This window comes from Astyanax mexicanus, chromosome 14, assembly GCF_023375975.1.
Source record: "Astyanax mexicanus isolate ESR-SI-001 chromosome 14, AstMex3_surface, whole genome shotgun sequence".
Taxonomy (NCBI): Eukaryota; Metazoa; Chordata; class Actinopteri; order Characiformes; family Acestrorhamphidae; genus Astyanax; species Astyanax mexicanus.
The window spans coordinates 11,156,513-11,177,075 of record NC_064421.1 but is presented as its reverse complement, the minus strand read 5'-3'; the positions used below and the strand labels follow the sequence as shown (position 1 = coordinate 11,177,075).

The 20,563-nt window shown below is 36.8% G+C and overlaps 1 protein-coding gene across 1 annotated transcript in view; it reads left to right on the top strand.

The window, feature by feature from the left end:
- Nucleotides 1-20,563, top strand: part of alk (ALK receptor tyrosine kinase) — a 797,750-nt gene that overhangs the window by 642,876 nt on the left and 134,311 nt on the right. Inside the window, exon 6 of the mRNA XM_049464193.1 lies at nucleotides 15,274-15,399. Coding sequence (XP_049320150.1) covers nucleotides 15,274-15,399 — 126 coding nt within the window. The remainder of the gene's footprint in view (nucleotides 1-15,273; nucleotides 15,400-20,563) is intronic.

Below are 20,563 nucleotides of genomic sequence, written 5' to 3'. Positions count from 1 at the left end.
AAGATCTCAGTTTCAATGTATAAATATGTCCACAAATGTTAAAATAACTCAAAACAGTTGAGTACTGTTTAGAAATATCCTTATTCCTTAATTCATTTGAGTTCAAACAGCGTATGAGTTTACAATGTATACAGCCCTTTGCTCTTGTTTGGCTGGTGTTCACATGCTCAGGCTGAGCATTTATCACCCCCTGCTGGTGGGTGGGAAGTAGATGTAGCTGCAGACTGGCTGGGTTTCCTACATTGAGCCTGTAGAGCCTGGAGGGACGTTCTTTATGGCCGTTTGGCCATTTGTGTGTGGAGATGAAGGCAGCTGTGCCCTTCGCTTGCTCACGTTTCTGTCTACATGCATCATCGTGTGGAGAGCAGGGAAGGTGAACCTCCACAAGTCGGCCCGTCACTTTTCATTTCCTCAGTCTGTAATGATGTCTGGGACTGACACTGAAAATAAATGAGAATATTTATGCTGGCCCCCTGTCCATATATCCTGCTGCGCTGCGCCGCGGGATTGAAGCAGAGGCAGCAGGTTGGGAGTGGAGTGCTCTGTGTTATACGGATGGACTCTTCACAGCCTGGCCTCAAGACAAATTCACACATATGCAGCTAGATGACCACTGCAGGATCTGTACAGGATATAAACTAAATATAGATTTAGGCTCATGGATATGAGCAAATAACCGTACAATATATAATCCCAGAGAAGCAAGATTTAAACTGTACCAGAATCTACACCTAACCATTACCATGACCATAACCTAAATTTAACCTAGCCATAACTGTTTACATAACCTTAACTTAACCTAATTATAACCAGAACCAGAACCGGAACTTATCCTTATTATAACCTTAATCATGACCTAAACCTAACCTAATCATAATCTTAAAATAAACTTAACCATAACATAAACTTTAACCATAACCTCAACTTAACCTAATCATAACTTCAACCATAACCTAACCTTAACCTAATTGTAACTTTAACCATAACCTAAACTCAACCCTTAACTCAACCCTATCCATAACCAGAACCTAAACTTAACTCAACCCTTAACCCAACCCTAACTTTAAACCATAACCTAAACTTAACCCAACCCTAACTTTAACCATAACCTCAACTAAACCTATTTGTAACTTTAACCATAACCTAAACTTAACTCAACCCTTAACCTAACCCTAACTTTAAACCATAACCTCAACTAAACCCAACCCTAACTTTAACCATAACCTAAACTTAACCCAACCCTAACTTTAACCATAACCTTAACTAAACCTAATGTAACTTTAACCATAATCTAAACTTAACTCAACCTTTAACCTTTCCCTAACCATAACCTAAACCTAACCTAACCTAATCATAACCTTAGGCTAAGCTTTAACCATAACCTTAACTAAACCTAATTGTAACTTTAAACATAACCTAAACTTAACTCAACCCTTAACCTTTCCCTAACCATAACCATAACCTAAACCTAGCCTAATCATAACCTTAAGCTAAACTTTAACCATAACCTAAACTTAACCTAATTGTTACTTTAACCATAACCTAAACTCTAACCGCAACCATAACCTAAACGTAACCTAATTATTACCCTAAGCTTAACTTAACCATGAACATAAAAATAACCATAACCATTACATAAACTGTAACCATGACCTCAACTTACCCGAATTGTAACTTTAACCATAACCTCACATTACACCAACCCTAACTTTAACCATAACCTCAACTTAACCTAATCATAACGTTAACCATAATCTAAACTTAACCCATGACCTAAACTTAACCTAATCACAACTCACAACATATCTGTAGTAGAATGTAAAAGTCTTAACATTCATGTCATTAAATGTTTCATCTTTTTTTTTTCAGAATAGTTTTTTTAAGTGTAGCATTAGCGGAACGGTTTTCACATTCTTCTTTTATGGGTTAAGTGTATGTGCTGAAACAGCACCACCAGTTGAAAGGAGCTCCTTCAAAATATCTACAAAATATAACAGATACATTCATGCTATTATTACAAATTTCTTGGGGTTGATTTTAGTCGTGTATATGTGTATGTATTTTATGAGATCTTGTTGTTCTTCGGGCTTAGTCACTCTTGAAGAAAGGTGTTTTTTTTTGGCAGAGGGAAGAAGTGAAAGAATTTGCCGTTTGGCTGTGTATATTCCTCTTACTGATGAGCTTTTCACAGTCACAAATGATTGTTTTTTGTCTTCTATGCACTCTCTGCTGGAAAAGGGGGGCATTTGTTTTGCCAGGTTTCCTACTCACTGTTATGACTGGCAGTCAAACGTGTGCCAGGATTTATTATTAAATTATTTTGAAGACAGCCGCAACTGCGCTATTGTCGCCGTAGCACACATAACACACACACACACACACACACACACACACACTAACGCACACACACACACAAACCCCATACCCACATATTACCCCCTGACATTCTACATACTTACATAAACCTTCAATATCAATCACATATTATTTTTCATCACAGTGGGAGCATGAGATTACTTCTCCATTTTTACACGTCAGCCTTTTCTTCTTTCTTTTTCCGTTCTTTCATTTCTTTCTTTCCTACCCAGCATGCCGTCTGTGCAGAACTGTGAAGCTTTGACATTAATTACTGTGGTGATTACATGAGCCAATGGTTCCCACTTACTAGCATGTAAAAATATGGTCTAAAAGAGAGAAAGAGAGTGGGATAGACGGACAGACAGACAGACAGACAGACAGACAGATCAAGTGAAATAGAGAGAGAGATATTGTCCATTGTACACTGTATGATAAAGAAACAGTCAATGGTGCTGGAATTGATTCTTGGTGAAGTGCAGTTCCTCTAAACTCAAGAGGTTTCTGAAAGATGGTTGAGGCTTTCTTTAGACTGAATCACTGGTAGAATTCTTAACGCTGCCTGTAGAACCTTTTTTAACAGAGTCCATTGAACTGAAAATCATAATGCACTTTTTTCCCCTGTACTGAGGCACATTTCTGATGGTCTCAGAGCAGGCTGAGGCTTTTTTTTGGATAGCTGAAATATGGTATTATTGGTTGAAGCACCAACAAGTTTGGTGGCTTTTTTGCCTTAAAATGGCAAATTCAAAGGAATTGCAATGCTCTACTGACTTAAATAAGAAATAAGGAGGCATGTTTCTTTTGCACTATACACTGCACTGTGTAACTCTGGTGAAGCTGTAGACGAACTCATGCAAGAATTGCGTAATGCTGTGAAACTTAAAGGAGAACTCCAGTGTAAAATGGACTTTTGACGTAGTAAAACATTATGAAAGTACTTACCTTTGTTAAATAGTCCATCTTCGCTCTCCTACAGTTTACTGAGATACAGTAATTTTGTGCCTTTTGCCCAGCACACTGTGCAACGGCCATATGGGGCATATTTTGCCCCAATAAATTGCTTTTTTGCTTGTTATCCAGGCTCAAAGTAGCTCCATACCTCCTTGGTAGAATCTGGAGAGCCCTGACATTTAAACAAGGCATTATTAACTCTATAAGTGCACAAGAAGTTTATTTAAAACACTGTTTACATTCTATAATGCTTCTTTGTAGCTCCGGGCGCCACCTTCACTGTAATAATAATAATGACAGACATACAGGGGTTGGGCAATGAAATTGAAACACCTGTTATTTTAGTGTGGGAGGTTTCATGGCTAAATTGGAGCAGCCTGGTTGCCAATCTTTATTCATTGCACATTAAGAGACCCAGTAAGAGCAGAGTGTGAAGGTTCAATTAGCAGGGTAAGAGCACAGTTTTGTTCTAAATATTGCAATGCACACAACATTATGGGTGAAATACCAGAGTTCAAAAGAGGACAGATTGTTGGTGCACGTCTTGCTGGAGCATCTGTGACCAAGACAGCAAGTCTTTGTGATGTATCAAGAGCCACGGTATCCAGGGTAATGTCAGCAATACCACCAAGAAGAACCAACCACATCCAACAGGATTAACTGTGGATGCTGTAAGATAAAAAATAAAAACCATGGCTGCTCAAATCACAGCAGAATTCAATGTGCACTTCAACTCTCCTGTTTCCACCAGAACAATAAATTATTGTGGTCTAAAACCAGGTGTTTCAGTTTCATTGTCCAACCCCTGTATATACATAGACTTGGTTTTACTACACCCAAAGTCTCCTTTAAGGCATGTTTTTGTAAAATCTGGTAATACTACTTTATCTCCTCAGTTTGCATCTTTTTTCCACTTTCAGTGATGGTTCTGTATCTCTCTAAATCCAGAAATGGGTGTGGAAAGCATGCCCTTCTTTAGGGGTGGCCCTTAAAGTGGGTGTTTATGTGTGTGTTATCCAAAGATTGACTGATGCCCAAGTTTAATTGAGCTTAATTAAGGCCACATTTGAAGTAATTACAAAATTATACAATGCCGTAAGTCCTTATTATCAGATTTCATTGGTGTCTATTGGTCAGATCTCACTAAATATACACGGACAAACCAATACACCAATTACAGATGTGAAGCAATGATGGAAACACCACCAATCCCACTCTACAGAATACTGTGTATGAAATTCTACATTGACATTTAAAGTCATTCCCCAATTATACACTTATTTTCTGATTTTATCAGTGCCCATTGGTCGTATTCACAACAAACATGGACAAAAGCACCAATCCACCAATTACAGACGAGAGACAAATGATGAAAACATCACCAGTGCACTAGTTTCATAGACACAGCAAGAGCTAGAAGATGAGTTTTTCATCTGTGCAGTATTAATGCAAAGGAATTAATAATATAAACACTAATAAACATTGAATTTACGGTGCTTGGGCATTAGTTTTTACAGAACGCTTTGAAACCTGGATGATTTATGAATCAAAATGCAGCAAAGTTCTTAGTGAAACTATGAAGTCAACATAAAGTGGTGAATTAGCTCGAGAAGTAAAAACCAATGGGAATGGTGGAGAATATGGGCTTACCTATGCTTACTGATCTATCAAGGGAAACTTGAGTTAAAAGTGTTTAAAGTGGCTCAGAGTTTTTCTAGAATAATAATTTAATCACAGTTACAACATATTATATTTAGTATGCAAATTGAAAGTTTGTATTTATTTAGTTATTTATTTTAAATCATTTGAAATCATGTCAACCCTTCATAATACTGAAGTGTATGGAATGCTGTGCTCCTACATTGATTAAAAGTCATTAGTCCTCATTTTCTTAATTTCTTTGTTTCTAATTTTCTCCCATTTTTTTCGCCAATTTGTCTGGCCAATTATCCTACCCATTCAGCTGCTACTAAGTTTATATCCCCCACCACTAATGATGCCAGAACACAATGAAGGTAAACACTAGCACATGCCTCCTCCGATACATGTGAAGTCAGCATCAGCCTCTTTTCCAACGGCTGCTGATGCACTATTTCCGAGTAGCATCACAGCGCACTCGGAGGAAAGCGCAGCGACTTGGTTCCTATACATCAGCTCACAGATGCAGCCTTGTGCTGATCGACATCACCCTAGGAGTGATGAGGGGAAAAAGAGTGCCGTCTACTGTTCCCACCCAACGAGAGAGAGAGCAAGGCCAATTGTGCTCTTGTAGGGCTTTAGCAGCTGATGGCAAGCTGAATGATGAAGCGGGATTCGATCCAGCAATCTCCCGATCATAGTGGCGGTGCTTTGGACAGCTGGACAACTCAGCGCCCCTATAACCACCATCTTTACTAAACTTTAATTTAACCCACCCAGAGAGAGCAAGGCCAGTGGTGCTCTATGATGGCAAGCTGCATGAACAGGATTCGAACCAGTAATATCTAAATCATAGTGGCAGTGTTTTTTTTTTTTTTTTTTCGACAGCTACACCACTTTACGTCCACTTTATGAATTTCTATGCGCTGGCTGGTCAGATTTCTGCCAAACGTAGAAGTTTTTTTTTTTTTTTTTTTTTTTAGAGAAAACTTTGAAAACTGGATGATTTATAAATCAAAAGCCCTCAAGGTTCTTAGTGGAACTATGAAGTCAACATAAAGTGGTCAATAAACTTAAAAAAAAAGCCAATTGGAATGGTGGTGAAATCAAGGGCTTGCTTCTGCTGACTTATCTATCAAAGGAAACTTGAGTTATAATTATTTAAAGTGGCTCAGATTTTGGAGCGTTGCTATCTTTGGACAGATGGAGGAATATAGAAAAAGAGAGAGAGAGAGGGAGAGAGAGGGAGAGAGAATGCACATTAGCTTTCATGTCTCCTAACAAAATGTGTCGTCAGTGAAATCAAGGGCACGCTATGCTGCCGCAACGGACTGTGATAAAATAGCTTATCCATTTTTTCCATTATTTTTTTTTTTTAAGACAGAAGTAAAAGTGATTCACATCTGTGGGTTTGTGTGTGTATGTTTTTTTTTTCTTCTTCTTCTTTTTTTTCCCCTCCTCCCGGGCGTCTGCTCTCTCTATCACGATCAGCGCTAGATGATGAACCCCTGGTGAGCGGTCCGTTTTTACAGCTAGAGACGACCGTCAGCCATTTGCATAGATATGCAAACTCCCAGCTCCATCTGAGCACGCTCTCTGATGCTATCAGGCGCCAGAGCATAAATCCAGTCACCTCGCTTTACCTATCTGGGTCATTGTGCACAGCTTCCCTCGTATCGTGGATGATGTTACACTAACGTTTCATATGCAAAAAATAAATAAATAAAAAAGAGGGAAAAATAATAGAAAGTGAAAAAGAAAAAAATGTTGTCATGCTGAGATGATTCATATCTTCACAAAAAAGGAGGTTAGATGTAGAAGTAGTGGAAGAAGAAGAAGAAGAAGAAGAAGAAGAAGAAGAAGAAGAAGAGGCTTTTACATTACTTACGCAACCTTATCCTTGTGCTAACCATTTAGGTACATCTTAACCTTCACTTTTCCGCACATAAAGACAAGTATGTTGAGTCGTCAGGCTGTAGTACGTCTTGTAGAGCAGAGTAAAGTGCTTTGACGCTTTCGCTGCTGCTTCGTTTCTAGGTCCCAAACACTTTGCAGATATATTTCTCTGTCATCCTTCGCTATTGTGGCTCGGGGACTTTGCCTATAAGTGGTTTAAGCTCTGGTTTCAATGCTGTTTCAACTGCTAAATTATATTTAATGGATGTCTAGGTGTTTTTTATACAGTACTGTTTAAAGTGACTTTTATGGATTCTGATTGATTTATATTTTTAGCTCAAATGCTTCAGTAGGGATTTTGAATGAGTATTTTATTATAAAATGTTTCTTTCACTAGTGAAATCCTGGTTCTTAAACTCTCAAAGAGTTTTGGAGAAATGGATGTGTAAAGCATGTCATTCTTAAAGGGAAGGCTTAAACTGTAGGAGGAATCCTAAAGCAAGTAATAAGACGTATCTTAGAATCGTAGTTTAACAGCTTTACCTTAATTAAATAAATAGCTAAAAACTTAATTTTTTTCTCCATGTGGGTTTCCTCTAGGTACTGTAATGTCTTCCCAACCCCCAAAAACATACAATAAATAACTGCCTATGATTAATAGCCATTGATGTGAGCATAGTACCCAGATACATCTCTATCATACATCTATCCTATAAGTTATACCCTGGTAAATTTGCCTATAAGTGGTTTTAGCTCTGGTTTCAATGCTGTTTCAACTCCTAAATTTTATGAATTTCTAGGTGTTTACATACAGCACTGTATAAAGTGAATTTTACTGATGGAATCTGATTTGTTTTGAGGAGGGATGCCAAACGAGTATGTCAGTATAAAATGCTTCTTTCACTTTAAGTGAAATCCTGGTTCTTAAACTCTAAAATGTCCAGAAATGCATTTGTAAAGCGTGTCCTTTTTGAAGGGAAGCTTCAATTCTCTTATAATCCTGGAAGAATTCTCTCATATTCCCAGTTTAATAGCTTCAATTTAATTAATATATTTTAATTTTATTTTGTTTCTTCTGGGAACTGTAAATTCTTCCCATCCCGCAAAAATACACATGATGCATAACTGGCTTTAATAAATAGCTAGTAGGTTTAAGAGTAGTATCAAGAAACCTATATATTATCCATCTATAATATGTTAATAAGGCCGGTAACTTAAGCCTATAAGTGTTTTTTTTTTTGCTGTTTAAACTGCTAAATTTAATAAATGAATAAGTGTTTATATACAGTACTGTATAAAGTGACATTTACCAATGAAATCTGATTGTTTTTGATTTATATTTTTAGCTCAAATGCCTTAGTAGGGATTCCAAATGAGTATGTCAGTATAAAATGCTTTTATAGTAAAATCCTGTTTTTTAAATGGTTCTGAAACTCTCAAAAGTCCAGAAATGAATGTGTAAAGCGTGTCCTTCTTGAAGGAAGGCGTCAATTCTCTTATTATCCTGGAAGAATTATATATATATATATATATATATATATATATATATATATATATACATATATATATATATATATATGTATATATATATATATATATATATATATATATATATATATATATATATATATATAACTGGCTATGATTAATAGCCAGTAGGTTTAAGAGTAGTATCAAGAAACCTATCTATTATCCATCTATTATATGTTAATAAGCCCGGTAACTTTGCCTGTAAGTGGTTTTAGCTCTCGTTTCAAAACTGCTAAATTTACTGTATTTCCATGTGTTTATATACAGTACAAATTGCCTTTTATTGATGGAATCTGATTTATGTACTTATCTCAAATGCTTCAGGAGGGATGCCAAACTCTCAAAAGTACATAAATGTATGTGTAAAGCTTTTCCTTTTTGAAAGAAGGCTCAAACCTTGAATTGCACTTCCCAACTGTAGGGATCTGTGAGTCCCAGAGCAAGAAATAAGAATTGTTTCCTAATCCTGGTTTAATAGATTTACCTTAATTTACATATCCAATTTTTTTCCATGTGGGTTTCCTCTAGATACTGTAATTTATTTCCATACCCTAAATACACATATAATATGTAACTGGTTATGGTTAATAGTTCGTAGACCTGAGCATAGTACTCAGATACCTCTCTAGCATCCATCTATCATATGTTATACTCTGGTAAATTTGCCTATATGTGTTTTTAGCTCTTGTTTCAATGCTATTTTTAACGACTTTCAATTCACTGGATGTCTAGATGTTTATATACAGTAAAAAGTGGCTTTTACTGAATCTGATTGGTTTTGATTTATTTTCTTAGCTCAAATGCTTTAGGAGGGATGCCAAACTCTCAAAAGTCCAGAAATGCATGTGTAAAGCATGTGCTTTTTGAAAGAAGGCTCAAAGCTTAAATTGCACTTCCCAACAGAAGGCATTCCTGGAGTCAAAAAATAAGAATTCTCTCATAATCCTGGTTTAAAAGCTTTACCTTAATTCATATTTTTAGTTTTTCTCCATTTGAGTTTCCTCAGGGTACTGTAATTTCTTCCCATCCCATAAAAACACACATAATAAGTAGCTGGCTATAGTTAACAGTCCATAGATGTGAGCATACTACCCAGATACCTCTCTATCATCCATCTATCCATCTATCCATCTATAAGTTATGCCCCAGTAACTTTGCTTATAAGTGGTTTTAGCTCTTGTTTCAAATACTGTTTCAACTACTAAATTTGCTGGATTTCTAGGTGTTTATTTACAGTACAAAGATGCTTTTACTGATGGAATCTGATTGGTTTTGATTTATGTTCTTAGCTCAAATGCTTCATGAGGGATGCCAAATTCCAGAAGTCCAGAAATGTATGTGTAAAGCGTGTCCTTTTTGAAAGAAGGCTCAAACCTTGAATTGCACTTCCCATCTGTAATCCTCAATGAATAGCTTTACCTTAATTCATATTTTTTTTTTCTCCTTGTATGGGTTTCCTCTAAATACTGTAATTTCTTCTCAACCCCAAAACACACATGATAAATAACTGGTTATGGTTAAAAGTCCATAGATGTGAGCATAGTACCCAGATACCTCCCTGTCATCCATCTATCATATGGTATACCCTGGTAACTTTGCCTATAAATAGTTTATAGCTCTTGTTTTAATGCTGTTTCAACTACTACATTTACATTTACAAATTTGCTTTTATTGATGGAATCTGATTGGATATGATTTATATTCTTAGCTCAAATGCTTCATGAGGGATGCCAAACTCTCAAAAGCCCAGAAATGCATGGGTAAAGCGTGTCCTTTTTGAAGGAAGGCTAAAAGCTTGAATTGCACTTCCTAACTGTAATCCTGGTTTAATAGCTTTACCTTAATTCATATTTAAATTTTTTCTCTATGTGGGTTTCCTCTAAGCACTGTCATTTCTTCCCAGCCCCCAAAAACACACATGATACGTAATTGCCTATGGTTAATAGTCCATAGATGTAAGCATAGTACCCAGATACCTCTCTATCATCCATCTATCAAATGCTATACCCCGGTAACTTTGCCCATAAATAGTTTATAGCTCTTGTTTCAATGCTGTTTCAGCTACTAAATTTACTGGATTTTTAGGTGTTTATATACATTACAAATTTGTTTTTATTGGTGGAATCTGATTGGATATGATTTATATTGTTAGCTCAAATGCTTCATGAGGGATGCCAAACTCTCAAAAGCCCAGAAATGCATGGGTAAAGCATGTCCTTTTTGAAGGAAGGCAAAAAACTTGAATAGCACTTCCCAACTGAAGGGATTCCTGGAGCCAAAAAATAACAATTCTCTCATAATCCTGGTTTAAAAGCTTTACCTTAATTCATATGTCCAATTTTTGTCCATGTGGGTTTCCTCTAAGTACTGTAATGTCTTCCCAACCCCCAAAAACACGCATGATACATAGCTGGCTATGGTTAATAGTCCATAGATGTGAGAATCGGATCTGATTTATGTTCTTATCTCAAGCTTGAATTGCACTTCCCAACTGTAATCCTGGATGAATAGCTTTACCTTAATTCATATTTTTAACTTTTCTCTTTATGTGGGTTTCCTCTAAATATTGTAATTTCTTCTCAACCTTCAAAACACACATGATAGATAACTGGTTATGGTTAATAGTCCATAGATGTGAGCATAGTACCAGATACATGTCTATCATCCAACTATTGTATGTTATACCCTGGTAAATTTGCCTAAAAGTGGTTTTAGCTCATGTTTCAATGCTGTTTTTAACGGCTCTCAATTTACTGGGTGACTAGGTTTCAAGAGGAATGCCAAACTCTCAAAAGTCCAGGAATGCATGTGTAAAGTTTGTCCTTTTTGAAGGAAGGCTCAAAGCTTGAATTGCACTTCCTAACTGTAATCCTGGTTTAATAGCTTTACCTTAATTCATATTTTTAATATTTTCTCTATGTGGGTTTTCTCTGTGTACTGTAATTTCTTCTCAACCCCCAAAAAAAGGGGGGTTGATAGGTAAGCTAGCTATGGCTAATTGTTGCTAAGTGTGAATGTAGTACCCAGCAATAGACTGAGACCCTGTTCAAAGGTTTCTCCGGTCTTTTACCAAGAAATGATAGAAAGTATCCAACCTTATGCTTAAATTCTATCCTTAAGATCTGCCATAACCTCCACTTTTCCACACATAAAGACAAGAGTGTTGAGTCTCCAGGCTGTAGTACGTCTTGTAAAACACAGTAAAGAGCTTTGCCGCTTTCATGGCTTCTACGTTTCTAGGTCACAAACTCTTCACAACTATACTTCCCTGTCATCCCTCACTGTTACAACCCAGTGACTTTGCTATAAGTGATTTTAGCTCTCGTTTCAAAGCTGTTTCAACCGCTAAATTTACTGCATGTCTGGGTGTTTATATACAGTACAAAGCAGCTTTTACCGATTGGATCTGATTTATGTGCTTGGCTCAGATGCTTCAGCAGGAAGCCGTGCAAGTTTTTTTTTTTTTTACCCAGTACCTGTTTGTTTCCTCATCATTTGTCCTTAAAAGCACCTGTAAAAGTGAAGCACCGTCGGCCCTCTCCACTAAACCGAGAGCTGAGTTTCTCACTTTATCCACAAACTGCACTAAAATTCGTCTGACAGGATATTACTCACAGCAGTGGATGAAGAACATAAACCAAGTACTTGGGTTAACATAGCAATACCCAAGATAAAATATTAAGCAGTAAAAATTCTCCTTTTAGACCTCCACTTGAGTAAAAGTGCAAAAGTATTAGCCTTCAAATTTGCTTACAGTACATATCAAAAAGGATCATGCGTATTTTGGCTCTATTGTCCTGTTATTATTATTTTTATAACAATGATCTTCCTTAATCAGCCCATTTTTTACGTTAAAAATAAAGAAAAAGCTTTGGGGCCACTTTTGTTTCACCATTTTTTTTTAATATAATGTCATGCATTAGTCTAATAATGATGTCTTTTAAAATGAACTGAAACACCACACACTGAAGGGGGAAAAAATCAATGAAGTAGAATCACGTGCCTATAAATAACATTTCTGTTTTGGTCTAAGGTTTAGTTGTTTTATTATATTCAAGTTTAAGTTCAAATAAAATTTAAGGTTTTGCCACGTGGGCCAAACCAAGGACAGACACATGCAAAAACCAATCAAATAATTAATTATTAAAAGGACTTGATTTACAGGGATACAACAAAACAGGGCGGCAATGAAAAAACAATCGATGTTGAGGGCAGAGCAAGAAAGACACTAAACAGGTCTGTAACAAAGGAAAACAAACAAATGAAAAGAGCTGAAATGTTAATAGATTCAATGCTCAGCGAGGACCTACTGAAACAAAGGGGTATTTATACAAACACAGACCAGGTGTGAGCAATCAGAAGCACGGACAATGTGAACGCCATTGCGTCATGTGATCAACAGAGTCCGAAAGGTTCAGTGTGAGTGCATGCTGGGAGTTGGAGTCTTTAATGTGTGAATCCGAAATTCACTGACAACGTCAGGACTGACAGGTGTAAAAAAAATATTGATATATTAAAGAATACTTATGTTTTGTTTTGTAATACTGTATCAATAAAAAAACAGTATTGATCTTTAATTAGTTGGTTACATGTGTACATTGATGTCAGACAGTGATATATTTGGATTGTGTGTACACTGTAGTTGTAAAAAAAAAAAAACACTGTTTTGATTGGATGAAAAGTACATGTTTCTTTTAATTAGATTTTTATAAATATGATGTGTGTTTTTAAACTATGTTTTTTTTCTAAACTTTTGATTTACACAACCAGAATATGTTGCCTTGCTTGCAGTATTGCAAATGTATAGTAATATTTAATGTGTGAATCATAACCCCTGTGATGAATCATAACCCACTATGATATTTATTGTATAATAACACCTGGTTTAAGCCAATACACAGGACTATTACAAACTTGTTTTATAACTGTAAAATTAGTTTAACAGTATATTATACAATATATTCCATATATATATATATATATATGGAATATATTGTATACGTTAAATATGCATAGGCACCTTTGACTAAATCTTTGCCGATGGGCCTGGTAGTCTCGAAATGAGGTTCAGGTAAATTTATAATAATTTATAATAATTTATATTTATATTGCTATCTTGGCGACAGAAAACACAGGTATGCCACAGTCAGACGTTCATTGCTATCTTGGCACTGAATTGTCAAGACAGGCACATCCCCAACACAAGCACACCCTGGCTTGAAAAGTTGAACTCAGTATCCCTTTTCACAAATAAATAAAAACTCAAAATATCATCAGGCTACATTAAAAGGTAATTTTCAGGCTTGGCGTCATCCACACATGCAGGCGTTCATACAATGAAATTCACAGGAAATAGGACGTGATGTTCTCAGCAGGAATGGCCAACAGCTCCTTCTTTTCTTTTACTGTTTCACTCTCTCCTGCAAGTTTTTTTTTTTTTTCCTTTTGCCAGACAGGCAAGACAAACACACCACACAGACCATTGACTTCATCAAACATGCTGAGTCAGCCACAAACAAACTGGATAGACTCTGTACAACTAGTTCTCTCTAAAATCAGGGAATACATATCTTTATCTGGCATTTTTTTTAGATTTGTTGCCTGTAGTAGAAGACAAGGCTCTGTCCCTATTGTTATTATTTATATACATATCAGTTTTTCCCCTTATTTTTTAAAGGGAATGGCAAGTAACACACTGATTGGTTTATTTCACATTGCACCCAAAACACACCCATGACTAATTAACAAAATTAGTACATACCTTTTGTGCGTTTTTGCACCCTCATGATACGTAGGAAACGTCAATGCTATCAGTGTCATGTAATTATTTATCTTGATTTATACATTACATAATTACACCTTCTTCTCTGTGTTATGGTGAAGCTGTTGGCGCTCAGAGGGAGCAAAATTGGCCCTGCTCCCTCCGGTTGGGTAGATGGCGCTCTCTTCCCACATCACTCCTAGGGTGATGTCTGCAGCACAGGGCATCTGTGAGCTGATGTATCAGAACCGAGTCGCTGAGCTTTCCTCCGAGTGCACTGTGATGCTACTCTGTAATGCTGCATCAGCAGCAGCTCAAAAAGAAGCGGTGGCTGACTTCACATGTATCAGTGGAAGCATGTGTTAGTCTTCACCCTCCTGCCCTCCTGGTGTGTTGGGGCATCTCTAGTGATAGGGGAAGCCCAAATGAGGGGGTTGGGTAATTGGCTGTGCAAAATTGGGGAGAAAATGCACACTTAACATATTCCAGTTACAGGGGTTTACAAAATTATTGAAACCTCTTGAGATTTTTCACACTTTGTTTCGTTTTACAACCACAAACTTACATTTATTTTATCAAGATTTTAAGCGATAGACCAACACAAAGAAGCAATACAGGGCAATCCTGAAGGAAAACCTGTTGGATGCTGTAAAAGACTTGAGGCTGGGAAGGAGATTCACCTTCCAGCAAGGCAATGACCCTGAACATACAGCCAGAGCTACAGTGGAATGGTTTAGATAAAAGAATACTCATGTGTTAGAATGCAACCTAATTGGTGCAATTGTTGCAAGCGTTCACTAGGTGTTGGTTGCAAGGACTATCCACAGTGATGCCACAGCCATCCGTGACATTGTGCACAAAAGAGCGAAAGTGAAAGTGAAAAAAAAGTTTAAGAAGTGAAAAATAGTTGACATCTAATTGATCTGATCTCTCTCTAAATGTAAATGTTAATCAGACAGAGCAGAGAGATTCAAATTAAAAGCGTCTATTAATTCATTCGTAGTGGAACATGTCCATTTACTGGAGCATCACTACGGTCTAGGTCACAGAATATGACTTTTGCAAACCATATAGTGATTTTTTTTTCTTTCTTTGTGTGTGTCTGTGTGTGTGTGTTCGCCCGCCTCCTCTCTCACCAGAGACCTCTCGAAATGTCACCCTGGAGGGCCGCTACCACTGCAGAGAGGGTCAAGATATCAGCCTGGGCCAGCTGTGTGACTTCACTCCTGATTGTCCGCAGGGGGATGACGAGGGCGAAGCGTGCCGTAAGTATCGCTGTGGAGCATGGGGGGGTTGAGGAGGGTTGAGGGGGGTGGGCCGGGGGGCGCAGACGGGCACACAGTGGTGGGCAGAGGGCAGCGGCTCGCTAATGAAGCCACAATATGTCGTCCTTTTAAATAAGAGGTACTGGGTGCTGGTCATGCGGCCACTCTGCTGCCATGTGCAGCTCTGACCATCACCCACGCTGCTCTAATCCACTGACCATTTTCACCAGAGAAATACGCCTTTTCTTAACACTCTCTGTCTCTTTTTGTTCTGCTGCTTTCATATTTTAAAAACATAGCTGTGCACAAAAACAAAAAACAAGAGTTCAGGCAAAATATATGTTTAGTGTCTGAAGCTTTCTTCAATTTTTACTAGGGCTTTAAGGCTAATGTGCGATAAAACAAAGCAAATATACACAATAATGCACTCAACGCTGTTAAACTAGTATCAGAGTTTAGGAATAAATCTGCGCTGAGACGCGTGGTTTTCTGGAAGTGAGGTGTGTTCAGGTCAATTTCTGGAGTGCTTCTGTCTTCTGTCTTCTAGGCAGCGGGAAATGCGCCACTCACTGATTAAAACCCTGACAACAGTCAACAGTCAGTCATTTAAACACACCAAACTCCTCTGCTCGTCTTTGATGCATATAATGTTTGCTTAAATGCATTCATTTGTTTGCATCATTAAAGACCGGGGTGATGCTCTCACACTTATTCCATATTATGTTTGTAGAAAACAAATGCAGATAATGAGTCTCTTCTGTTTGTCACAAACTCACGCTCATGACTCATGTTGTGAAACCTTACATAACTGCGTACATCCTCCCGTCCAAGAGGATTTCACGGCCCTTCAGTCATATAAAGCCTGGATGTCTGGATGAGTGGTTAATGATGGTGTTATTTCGTTGATGCTTCTTCACAGGCTTGCTTCCTCAGCCCTTCTATCTCTGTCATTGGCTTATTATACGTAAACCATGTGGCAGTAACTGCCTCTTTTCATTCCAAGGGCATCTGGAAGGCCGCCTGGAGCTCAAAGGCCTGTTCTTTTCTGAGCCATCTTGCTGTCAAACTTGCTGTCAATCACATCGTTTTGTTAGCATCTGCCGTAAGATCCAGTGGCAACCTGGTGCATTTAGTGTGTGTGTGTGTGTGTATATGTGGGGGGAATGCTGTTCATCATTTTGGCACTTCAGAAAGCTAGCATATTAGTTCAGAAACTGCCATGGGGTTCCTCAGACTTGGAAATTCTTTATACTTGCAACTCATGGTAGAACTGCATGATTCAGGCAAAATGTCTTTTTCTTTATATTGTCTTAAATAGTGTTTAAAGTATTTAATTTTATAAAAAAAAAAAATATATATATATATATAGACTTTCTTACATCAATATCAATGTTCATCGAAGTTATCCCAAAAGATTTTTCCCTGTATGAATAAATAGATACATTAGGCTTACTGTGCCATGTTACCAAGCTGCACATGCCAAAAGTCATTGGACAGCGACGATATGCTAAAAACAAAATCTCTATTTTTTTTTTTTTTTACATTGACTTGCATTGAAAGTTTAGAATTTTTTTTTTTCTCTCTCCTGTAAAGTTTCAGAGATACTTGTTTTTCATTGGACATCGATGATGTAATAACACGTCTTTTATAGTGACAGGATTTTTGCTATGTTTAATGGAAGCTAAATAATTGATTTCTGCAAACAGAGTCTCTTGTCTGTTTGCACCATAGTTCTACAATAGCCATTCGCTCCCGGTCACAAAATCATTACTGCACTGTCCACTCTGGGTGATAATGTCTTAGTGCATGTGTCACTCTGCATCGAGTACAACTTCAGAAAAGGAATGTCTCATCAGTTTTCAGCCTCACACACAAGCCGTTTCCTTAGGTAACACTTGATGAATTTACATATTGCTAGCCCATGACTTGTCATGTATGTATATAATCATTGACTATGAATACCACGTCATTGACAGGTCTGTTAAAAAAAGTCACTGTTAAATTGTTACCTATGTGGTACAATAGTAATATATTCAAAAATATATATCAATTAACAATAATTACAAATAAGAAAAAAAGCAATAAACATTGTCAAATGTTAATTATGCTAATTATCAACATTTCAATTTATGAGTATTTAACATTCTAAAGCATTAACATTGAATATTATCTAATAACGTCTTATCTAGTGTCACATAAATAATTATGGCCAAAGTCAGAATATAATATATTTAATATGCAGATAATACGTTAAGTCACATATGATGAAAAGTTTCAGTCAAGAGTTTGGACACACCTTAAATTCAGTGTTTTTTTTTTTTTTTTTTTTTGCATTATTATTTAAAAATGTTCTGCATTGTAGATTAATACATACATAAAGTCATCCAAACTATGAAGGAAAACATATGGAATTATTTACTGAACAAAAATACAATATAGTGTTATACACCATATATTTTAGATTATTCAAAGTAGCACCTCTTGAAAGATGACAGTTTTGAACATCTTGGCTGGATTTTCTCAGTCAGCTTTATGTTGTACAGTCACCTGGAATTCAGTTTTTCAGTTAACAGCTGTGCTGAACTTGTCAAGAGTTAATTACTTGAATTTACTGTTCTTTTAATGTGTTTGAGAGCATCAGTTAAAGGTAAAGTTGTGAAGAGGTAGAGTTACAGGTATACAGTGAATAGAACTGTTTGATTAATGATCTAATCCATATTATGCGGGAACTACTCAATTAAATAAAGAAAAATACTAGAAATGACAAAAGACCATCAAAACTATTATGATGAAACTGGCTCTCATCAGGACCACCCCAAGAAAGGAAGAGTATGAGTTCCCTCTGTTGCACAGGATATGTTCTTTAGAGTCATCAGCCTCAGAAACCGAAAGTTAACAGCACCCCAGAAAAGAGTACAGAGTATTTTGGTTTATTTAAAAGTTTTAAGTTACTTAAAATATGATTCCTGATGTGTTCCATCATAGTCCTGATGAAAGTAATGTTAATTTACAATGTAGACAAAAACATTTAACATTGAATGAGAAGGTGTGTCCAGACATTTGATGGGTACTGTACATAGATTTGAGCTACTTACTGCACACTTGCCTTAGTTTAACCCTCCTGTTATGTTTTGGGTCAAATTGCCCATTTTAAAAGTTTAAAGATCTAGGAAAAAAAGTTAAAAGTATTTTTTTTTTTTTTCAGAATGAAACTTTTTTCTGCTTGCCTTAATTAGTTTAATCAACATATAATATGAAAAAAGGTTCATCTCATATATTTGCTACCACCCACTGTGCAAAAACTAAAACAAAATTGCAATGTTATGTTTCAATGTTATGTAAAACTATTGTTTTATATGTGCTTTAAAAGTTATAAAATAGTGAAACTTTAAAAAAAAAGTTTGAACCGGCTTTTTTCTTTTTTTTTTTTATGAAAAACTGGTAAATTATCCTAATTGAAGCCTGATGACCTGTTATGAGGAAAGGAACACTATTGCACTAAATATTAATAGAATAATTAGCAATGGAATTTGTAATAAAATATATTCACACTACATGTTCGCAAGACAACTTTTGGATAATTTAACATGCACTCGGGAACACCATTGCTGTTCCTGCTGTTCCTGAAATTAACATAACAGGAGGGTTAAGCAAATTGAATAACAGTATTTTATAGCTTTAACAATGAAATATGATATATTGCACATTGCAATCATAGCAGTCAGAAATATTAAACATCAAAAGATACATTGACGTTGTCGTCTCTCTTACTGCAATCTGATTTCTCCACCACCACCGAGTCTATCCTCCATCTCAGCGAAGTTTAAGCACAAAAGAGATATTACTATAAGAGTTATGAAACGGACAGCAGAGCTCAGGAAAAATCGAAGCGAATCTTCTATTCACATCACCGAGCAGACCCCCGCCTCCCGGCGCTCGCCTGTGTTTTCCTCGGGAGCACTTCTTGCTCCTGCTCAGTGCTGAAGGATGGCGCTGAGCTGGTCGATGTGTTTACACTCTTCTGGTTAATGGAAGTCAGCTCCGTGCTGCCTCATCTCACCTCAGAGGATGATTAGATGCTCTCCAATCCTGCCTCTCAGATCAATGATGTGCACCAGAAGTAATCAACTTCCATTTGGGTGTATCAGCTACATTAGAGGACAAAAAAATACAGAGATCCAGTTACAAACTTAGAACACTGGAGGACACTCCATGAATACACTGAGGCTTTATGGGCTCATTGTTGTTTTTCACTTTTCACTTCTTCCATAATTATTTCACTTCTAGGGACCAGGCCTAGGGGTGCAACTGGAATAGGTAGGGACGCCCCAGTCTGACCCAGTGTCTCAAAATTCAGAAACGTTTTAAAGCATCGTGTTTTAGCCATTTAATCCCAACCCAGTACCAAAGCTTTGTTTTGTGCAAAAGATTCAAAACTGAGGAGAGTTCTCAGAGGGTAAATGGAAGAGTTACAGTGTCCACCAAAAAATATTGGAACAGTGAGACCAATTCCATTAATTCTGCTGTAAACTGAAAACATTTCAACTTATTTTTTCCAGGTATTTCCATCTGGATCTGATATACAGTAGAACCATCTGATTGTACTCACCTACAGTATTTATCTTTTAAGCAAAAGTATTGGAACAAATAAACGTAAAAAGTGGCAGACCGTATTATTTTGTAAACTAAACTGAAAGCATAATAATTTCTGAGTGGAGAAGTAATAAAATATTGTGTTTAATGGGCTGGTATGTTTGAGATCATAAGCAGATCTTTCTTTTTTCTCCAAACAAGCAGTCTTTCTATCACATCGGTAAAGGTTAATCTTTGTCTCATTAGTCCTTAATCAGTCTACATGTTTGTCTCTTTACTTCTTGGCAAATCCCAGCCTGGTCTTCTCATTCATCTCGCTTCTAGTGGTTTGTATCTTCTGTTGAAGACTCTCTACTCTTTTGTTCATGAAGTCTTTCTTCTGGGAACAGTAGATTGTGATACCTTCACTCCTGCCCTCTTGAGGTTGTTGCTGATGTCACTAACAGTTGTTTTAAGGTCTTTCTTTGCAGCCCTCACAATGTTTCTGTGATTTCCTTGGTTCAAGATCTGTTACTTAGTACGCCTGTGATGACTTTCTTCTTCAGGACATTCCAAATGGTTGTACTGGCTA